Source organism: Mobula birostris, unplaced genomic scaffold, assembly GCF_030028105.1.
Source record: "Mobula birostris isolate sMobBir1 unplaced genomic scaffold, sMobBir1.hap1 scaffold_1693, whole genome shotgun sequence".
NCBI classification, from domain to species: Eukaryota; Metazoa; Chordata; class Chondrichthyes; order Myliobatiformes; family Myliobatidae; genus Mobula; species Mobula birostris.
In genome coordinates this window covers 71,645-81,120 of record NW_027274738.1, presented here as the reverse complement: position 1 = coordinate 81,120, position 9,476 = coordinate 71,645, and the positions used below count along the sequence as shown (strand labels likewise).

General features: G+C 44.3%; 1 protein-coding gene across 1 annotated transcript in view; it reads right to left on the bottom strand.

Moving 5' to 3' along the window:
• Positions 1–202: 202 nt before the first annotated feature.
• Positions 203–9,476, bottom strand: part of LOC140192574 (phosphatidylinositol 4,5-bisphosphate 3-kinase catalytic subunit gamma isoform-like) — a gene marked incomplete at its 5' end in the record, with an annotated part of 30,210 nt that continues 20,936 nt past the window's right edge. Inside the window, one exon of the mRNA XM_072250139.1 lies at positions 203–645. Coding sequence (XP_072106240.1) covers positions 436–645 — 210 coding nt within the window. The remainder of the gene's footprint in view (positions 646–9,476) is intronic.

Here is a 9,476-nt window from a genome sequence, read left to right as displayed (position 1 = left end):
GTCTCCGTAGTCACTCTTTGCCTCTTAATATATTTATAAAATCTCTTCAAATTCTCCTTAATCTTCACTGCCAAACCTATCTCATTCCCGATTCCGCCTTCAGTTTTTTTTTTAAAGAGTATACTCCTGCGTCCTCATATTGAAAGCTAAAGCAACAAGGCTTTCCAAATATTATAATGACAGGACTAGGGTACTGCTACAATGAGAGTTGTGAGATACAGAGGTGTTAGAGAAAGCAGAGCAGCAGAGAATAAGAGGTGTGAGAGATAGCAGAATGTTACTGTGCAGGGTATCAGAGATTGTGGAAGAAAGCATGAATCAAGTATTACATCTGAGAGTGAGATAATACTGTGTGAGATAAGTAACAATGTATACTATAAAGGAGATGTAGGTGTATCTGTGAACTTTGGATCCATTATAGTGTATGATATTGTATTAGAAGGTTGACTTGTAGTACCAGGTGTCCAAATGTGGAGCCTGCACTGTGGTGAGTATTACCTGTATGATCAGCATGTCCTGACGCAGGTCATCTCCATGTTTAAAGAGGATGCTAATGGTGTCCTTTGATATAGAGGTAGGGTCAGCACACTTGAACTCCAGCCATAAAGGCTTCTTCTTTGACGGCATTACTTTGCATCTGTCCACCTGTAAATCAGACAATATTTTTTTCCCCATTCTGTGCGCTGGCAGGAATTTACTCTGTATTTCTGTTGTTCTGGATATTGGTCAAGGTATACTGCAATTGATGTGGCTGTACCACGGCTCACTTGATAATGTCATTAAAACAGATGAGCATTTCTCCGCTATACTGTCATAGGTACCTCACAGACAATAAATTAATCATTCTGTAGGCAACCAAGTTAATGAGGGGATGATCAAAGTTCTCACCCTACACAGTAGATGGCTTAGATTTATACAGGAATGGATAAGTAATTTTATGCTCCTTTTGGATATTGAATATTGAAAACTGGAATAATAATGATAATCAATGAGAATAATGATTTAGTCTTTCCCTATGTGTTCAGATAGGGAAAGACTAAATCATTATTAAAAACAAATCTCTCAATGGCTCACTTCTTCCTCCTTTGTCTTTACAGTGCTACGGGTTCAATGATGAATTGCTTCCATTCCAGTTCTGTGGGTGGTGAGATGACTACAGAGTTCTCTGTGATCCTGCCATGGATGGGTTTCAGGGTGCTTGAGGAGGCAGGTAGGTGAGAAGATTAGGATGCTGTTGTTTGTACCCGACCTCTGCCTCTCCCATTGCCCTGAGGCAATATTTTGACCTGAAACATTTATGGTTCCTTTCCTTCCACAGATACTGCCCAACCCACTGAGTTCCTCCAGCACATGCTTTGTTGTTCCAGGTTCCAGCATCTGCAGACTCTTTTGTCTTCTGTCTTTTCCATTATGAACAGTCATGAGCCAGAGATTCCCATGGGACAATGAAGAACACCAAGGGAATTTTGAAATCTCTTCCCATGAGCAGAGCGCCTGGTCACTGTCACTGGGTGAGTGTCATTAGATCCCCGTTACCAGGGATGTTTGGTATTGGAAGAGGGGACTGGCAATGGTTCACCTGGAGCATTTGGAAGAACCCTCACGTTTGGAGGGTTTTGCAAGGCTGGTTATTGGTGATTTCTCTCCATTCTTTGAAGTCCATACACTATATTACCTAGAAGTCCAATGCATACAGCAGGATAGAGATTACCGTTAACAAGAGAAAATCTGCAGATGCTGGAAATCCAAGCAACACACACAAAATGCTGGAGGAACTCAGCAGGTCGGGCAGCATCTTGAAGGGTCTCAGCCCGAAACGTTGACTGTACTCCTTTCCATAGATGCTGCCAGACCTGCTGAGTTCCTCCAGCGTTTTGTATGTGTTGCAGAGATTACTGCTGTTTGAAAAGCTACTAGCCTGCTGCCAAGCGCAAAGTCTTCAAACCATCTTTCCTTAGTTGGTCAAAGGTTGTGCTGGCAAAACGGTTGAGCTGAATTTTCCCACAATAGTCCATCTTCATTAAGTGGTGGATCCCAGGAGTCTTGCCATAGCAACACACATCAAAGTTGCTGGTGAACGCAGCAGGCCAGGCAGCATCTCTAGGAAAAGGTACAGTCGACGTTTCAGGCTGAGACCCTTCGTCAGGACTAACTGAAGAAAGAGCTAGTAAGAGATTTGTGAGGGGGAGGGGGAGATCCAAAATGATAGGAGAAGACAGGAGGGGGAGGAATGGAGCCAAGAGCTGGACAGATGATTGGCAAAAGGGGATACGAGAGGATCATGGGACAGGAGACCCAGGGAGAAAGAAAAGGTGGGGGGAGACCCAGAGCATGGGCAAAGGGTATAGTCAGAGGGACAGAGGGAATGATGTGTGTTGCTTGAATTTCCAGCATCTGCGGAATTCCTCGTGCTTGTCGTAGGTATTGTTTGTCAGAGGGTAGTATTGCAAGGTGAGGATCTTCATCTTTCTGATGTTTACTGGAAGACCCATCCAATAATACACGATCAGAAGAGGAGTCGGCCATAACATGGAGCTCAGCCTCTGAGTGTGAACATATACAAGCCTGTAGTAAACTGACAGCTAAATGGGTGACCTTTTCCTGAAGTAGAGACCTTCAGCTCCAACTTCGTGTATAATCATAGGTCTTCCATGCAAGAATCAGAATCAGGTTTATTATCACCGGCATGTGACGTAAAATTTGTTAACTTAGCAGCAGCAGTTCAATGCAATACATAATCTAGCAGAGAGAAAAGGAAAATATTCTATTACATATATTGAATAGATTTTTTAAAAACGTGCAAAAACAGAAATACTGTACATTAAAAAAAAGTGAGGTAGTGTCCAAGGATTCAATGTCCATTTAGGAATGGGATGGCAGAAGGGAAGGAGCTGTTCCTGAATCACTGTGTGTGTGCCTTCAGGCTTCTGTACCTCCTACCTGATGGTAACAGTGAGAAAAGGGCATGCCCTGGGTGCTGGAGGTCTTTAATAATGGACGCTGCCTTTCTGAGACACCACTCCCTGAAGATGTCCTGGGTACTTTGTAGGCGAGTATAGCCGCTGTCTTGCCTTTCTTATAACTGCATCGATATTTTGAGACCAGGTTAGATTCTCAGAGATCTTGACACCAGGAACTTGAGGCTGCTCACTCTCTCCACTTCTGATCCCTATATGAGGATTGGTATGTGTTCCTTCATCTTACCGTTCCTGAAGTCCACAATCAGCTCTTTCATCTTACTGACGTTGAGTGCCAGGTTGTTGCTGTGGCACCACTCCACTGGTTGGCATATCTCACTCCTCTTCATATCTCTTCACCATCTGAGATTCTACCAACGATAGTTGCATTGTCAGCAAATTTATAGATGGTCTTTGAGCTGTGCCTAGCCACACAGTCATGTGTATATAGAGAGTACAGCAGTGGGCTAAGAACATACCCCTGAAATGTGCCAGTGTTGATCGTCAGCGAGGAGGATATGTTATCACCAATTCACACAAATTGTGGTTTTCCGGTTAGGAAGTCGAGGATCCAATTGCAGAGGGAGGTACAGAGGCCCAGGTTCTGCAACTTCTCAATCAGGATTGTGGGAATGATGGTATTACTTTTGGAGGTATTATAATTGAGATGAGAGACAGATTGGTGCAGTAATCGAGAAATGCCTATGTAAAACTTACATATTAACTTCCCTAATATTGATTGGCACCTGATTAGTTCCAATGGTTTAGACGGGGCAGAGTTTGTTAAGTGTGTCCAGGACGGATTCCTGTCACAGTATGTTGACAGGCCGACTAGGGGGAATGCCATAGTATTATCTAGTATTATATAATTAGTATTATCTAATTATCTAGTATTAGGTAATGAACCGGGTCAGGTCACAGATCTCTCAGTGGGTGAGCATCTGGGGGACAGTGACCACCGCTCCCTGGCCTTTAGCATTATCATGGAAAATGATAGAATCAGAGCGGACAGGAACATTTTTAATTGGGGAAGGGCAAATTATAAGGCTATAAGGCTAGAACTTGTGGGTGTGAATTGGGATGATGTTTTTGCAGGGAAATGTACTATGGGCATGTGGTCGATGTTTAGGGATCTCTTGCAGGATGTTAGGGATAAATTTGACCCAGTGAGAAAGATAAAGGATGGTAGGGTGAAGGAACCATGGGTGACAAGTGAGGTGGAAAATCTAGTCAGGTGGAAGAAGGCAGCATACATGAGGTTGAGGAAGCAAGGATCAGATGGGTCTATTGAGGAATATAGGGTAGCAAGAAAGGAGCTTAAGAAGGGGCTGAGAAGAGCAAGAAGGGAGCATGAGAAGGCCTTGGCGAGTAGGGTAAAGGAGACCCCAAGGCATTCTTCAATTATGTGAAGAACAAAAAGATGACAGGAGTGAAGGTAGGACCGATTAGAGATAAAGGTGGGAAAATGTGCCTGGAGGTTGTGGAAGTGAGCGAGGTCCTCAATAAATACTTCTTTTCGGTATTCACCAGTGAGAGGGAGCTTGATGATGGTGAGGACAATATGAGTGAGGTTGATGTTCTGGAGCATGTTGATATTAAGGGAGAGGAGGTGTTGGAGTTGTTAAAATACATTAGGATGGATAAGTCCCCGAGACCTGACAGAATATTCCCCAGGCTACTCCACGAGGTGAAGGAAGAGATTGCTGAGCCTCTGGCTAGGACCTTTATGTCCTCGTTGTCCATTGGAATGTTGTCCCCTTATTCAAAAAAAGGTAGTAGGGATAGTCCAGGTAATTATGATCAATGAGCCTTATGTCTGTGGTGGGAAAGCTGTTGGAAAAGTTTCTTAGAGATAGGATCTGTGGGCATTTAGAGAATCATGGTCTGATCAGGGACAGCTAGCTTGGCTTTGTGAAGGGCAGATCGTGTCTAACAAGCCTGACAGAGTTCTTTGAGGTGACCAGGCATATAGATGAGGGTAGTGCAGTGGATGTGATCTACATGGATTTTAGTATGGCATTTGACAAGGTTCCACATGGTAGGCTTATACAGAAAGTCAGAGGGCATGGGATCCAGGGAAGTTTGGCCAGATGGATTCAGAATTGGCTTGCCTGCAGATAGCAGAGGGTCGTGGTGAGGGAGAACATTCGGATTGGAGGGTTGTGACTAGTGGTGTCCCACAAGGATCTGTTCTGGGACCTCTACTTTTCGTGATTTTTATTAACGACCTGGATGTGGGGATAGAAGGATGGGTTGGCAAGTTTGCAGACGACAGAAAGATTGGTGGTGTTGTGGATAGTGTAGAGGATTGTCGAAGATTGCAGAGAGACATTGATAGGATGCAGAAGTGGGCTGAGAAGTGGTAGATGGAGTTCAACTCGGAGAAGTGTGAGGTGGTATACTTTGGAAGGACAAACTCTAAGGCAGAGTACAAAGTAAATGGCAGGATACTTGGTAGTGTGGAGGAGCAGAGGGATCTCGGGGTACATGTCCACAGATCCCTGAAAGTTGCCTCACAGGTAGATATGGTAGTTAAGAAAGCTTATGGAGTGTTAGCTTTCATAAGTCGAGGGATAGAGTTTAAGAGTTGCAGGGTAATGATAAATCTATAATCTATAAAGTCTATAAAACTCTGCTTAGGCCACACTTGGAGTACTGTGTCCGGTTCTGGTCACCTCACTATAGGAAGGATGTGGAAGCATTGGAAAGGGTATAGAGGAGATTTACCAGGATGCTGCTGGTTTAGAGAGTATGCATTATAATCAGAGATTAAGGGAGCTAGGGCTTTACTCTCTGGAGAGGAGGAGAGGAGACATGATAGAGGTATACAAGATAATAAGAGGAATAGATAGAGTGGATAGCCAGCGCCTCTTCCCCAGGGCACCACTGCTCAATACAAGAGGACATGGCTTTAAGGTAAGGGGTGGGAAGTTCAAGGGGGATATTAGAGGAAGGTTATTTACTCAGAGAGTGGTTGGTGCGTGGAATGCATTGCCTGAGACAGATACACTAGTGAAATTTAAGAGACTACTAGACAGGTATATGGAGGAATTTAAAGTGGGTGGTTATATGCAGGCAGGGTTTAAGGGTCAGCACAACTTTGTGAGCCAAAGGGCCTGTACTGTGCTGTACTATTCTATGTTCTATAAAAACAAATTTGCTACATTATTGCATAAGACGTTGGTGAAGCCTAATTTGGAGTATTGTGTGCAGTTTTGGTCACCTACCTACAAGAAAGACATAAATAAGATTGTAAGAGTTAGGACCTGAGTTATAAGGAAAAATTGAATAGGTTAGGACTTTATTCCTTGGAACATAGAAGATTGAGAGGAGATTTGAGAGAGGTATATTAAATTATGAGGGGTATAGAAAGGGTAAATGCAAGCAGGCTTTTTCTACTGAGATTGGGTGGGACGACAAGCAAAAGGTCATGGATTAAGGGCGAAAGGTGAAAAGCTGAAGGGGAACAGGAGGGGAAACTTCTTCATTCAGGGTGGTGAGACTGTGAAAAGAGCTGCCAGCACCAGTGATGCATGCAAGCTCGACTTCAACGTTGAAGAGAAGTTTGGATAGGTACATGGATGGTAGGGGTATGGAGGGCTATGGTCCCAGTGCAGGTCGATGGCAGATTAAATAATTTTGGCATGAACTAGATGGGCTGATGGGCTCTGTGCTGTACTTTTCTATGATTCTATGACCCTAATGATTTAAACATGCTTTCCAGCGATGAAGCTGACAGCTTTGAGTTTAAAATGCAAGCAGCTATCATGTTCCTGGAGACAAAAGAAACCACAGATGCTGGAATGTGGACCAACCCTCAAAGGGGGGAGGAACTCCAGCTGGTCAACAGCATTTATACAGAGAAGTGGACAGTCAATATTTCAGGTTGAGCCCCCTCAGGAAGCTGAGATTCCCTGAGCTATTAGCATGACGACAACTCCTTCCACAGGAACGATTGGAGTGGCATGGGTAGGAAGGAAACCAGTGTTAAATGGGTGATACTAGACAGCAACCTCTTCTTCAAGCTCATCTGCAGCATTTCTACCTTTAACGTCTCTCTTTTCCTTTTCAATGTGGATGTGGTTCTGTCGAAGAGCGTGACCCAGAGCTACACTCAAACTTTGGTTCTTTGTGGCGATGAGACCTATGCCCAGGAGTCACCAACCAGCTGTTTCTCGATGTCCCAAGGACACGGCCAAGAAGACGAGCACGCCTGAGGCTTTGCAGCTCTGGGAACAAGCCGATTCTATGCCGGTGCCACAGACTGACGCATCGCGGGAGAAAATGGAACAGTGGGAACCGCAGATCAGCTGTCGGAGGTCTCTATACTCAGTGAATCATGTACTTGCTCCCTTTCTCTCATTGGGGGAGGAAGAGTTTGTTGCCGATTCTCGAGTCAGAGACAGACTAATGAATATGGTACAGTATGCCAAATTGTCAGGTGAATGATTATTTTTTGATGTATGCAGATTATGGTCTTTCTTGGGGGCTTTGCTGATGCTTGCTTAGTGGGTCGAGGGTCCGATACTTTTTTGCTGAAGTAAACAGGGGAGGGGTAGGGTCATTGCTTTGCCGCTGCTCGTGAGTGGAGGGGAAGTGGGGGGGGGTTTGGGGTTCTGACATTTCATTTGGGGCACTCTTCTGTTTTTGTGGATGTCTGAAGAATAAGAATAAGAATGAGAATTTTGGTTGTATATTGTATACATTCTCTGATATTAAATGGAACCACTGAACGGACAGGGGGCAAAGTGCACACCCTCTGAGAAGTGACACTGATGGGTGTGGTCGAGGAGGAACAAGGGGTTGATTGTGGAATTCAGGAAGGGGAAATTAAGGGAGCACATGCCAGACCTCATTGAGGGGCCAGTGGAAAGAATAAACAAAATTCCTGGGTAATGTTCTCTCTAATTTTGTTTTACAGCTGCATGGACCAATCATTGCTCTGAGCAGGAAATTTTTACACAGTCTGAAAACTGCACGGCACTTTATATTAACATTATATAAAGAAAACAGAGGCTACGTGTGCAGGAGCCTTTCGGTGTCTGCAAAGCCAGGCACCCACACAGCTTACAGGGAACAGTGATCGAGGGTGCCAACATCTCTGAAGATCGACCTTGGCCTAACATATGTATTGTTGCAATTATTAAAAAAAAGGCATGCCAGCAGCTCTATTTCATTAGGTGTTTGAAGATATTTGGTATGTCACCAAAGACTCTGGCAAATATGTACAGCCGAGCGCGTTCTGACTGGTTGCATCACCGTCTGGTTTGGAGGGGCCTTGCACAGGATCGAGAAAAGTTGCAGAGAGTTGTAAGTTCATCAAGGTCACCTTGGATAGGTGATGCATCAAGAAGACACCATCCATCATTAAGGATCCTCACCATCCAGGACATGTCCCCTTCTCATTACTACCATCAGGAAGGAGGTACAGGAGCCTGAAGACCCACACTCAATGCTTTAAGAACAGCTTCTTCCTCTCTGCCATCAGATTTCAGAATAAATAACAAACCTGTGAACGCCAGCTCACTTCTTTCACTGTATTTATATTTTACATTTCTTACTGAAACATAATTTTTTTATGTACTGCTGCAAAACAATAAATTTCATGACATATCTCAGTGGTATTAAATCTGATTTGATTTTGATTCTGAAGGAAAAGTAGATGAGGTTGCCTTCCGTTGAGTGTGGAGTTGAGAAGATATTCCTAATACTGGAATTTGCAGCAAAACATGAGACACGTCAGAGATCAGCAGCCTGGGAACCTGAGAGTGACCATGACCCAGATAGAAGAGAAAAAATGATTCAGGCACTTTGAGGAGGTGATTGAGATCTCGTCCGACACCTATATGGATGATTCAAGACAGTTGGCAATGACCAGCTTCTCAAACTGGCTACGAATAGCAATAGCATGTTGAGTCAAATGTCAGATCCACAACTTTATGCAGCCTTTTCAGTGAGGACTACCGAGCAATTAAAATTGTCATCAAAGAGAAGTTCATTCTGCAGTTCAGCTTGACACACACTCTTGACAACATGAGAAGCATTTCAGTATTTAAGGAAACTTGGAAAAGTTTCACAGAACATGTGTGATTTACTTCAGGTGAGACTTCCCATGGGTGTGACTGGCCATGGGTGTGACCTCCCTGAGGTTTAATCTCCCACAGGTGTGAACTCTCTCAGGTGTGACCTCCCTCAGGTTTAATTATCTACAGGTGTGACCTCCCTCTGGTTTAATCTCCCACAGGTGTGCCCTCCCTCTGGTTTAATCTCCCACAGGTGTGACCTCCCTCTGGTTTAATCTCCCACAGGTGTGACCTCCCTCTGGTTTAATCTCCCACAGATATAACCACCCTCAGGTTTAATCTCCCACAGGTGTGACCTCCCTCTGGTTTAATCTCCCACAGATATAACCACCCTCAGGTTTAATCTCCCACAGGTGTGACCTCCCTCGGGTTTAATCTCCCACAGGTGTGACCTCCCTCTGGTTTAATCTCCCACAGGTATAACCACCCTCAGGTT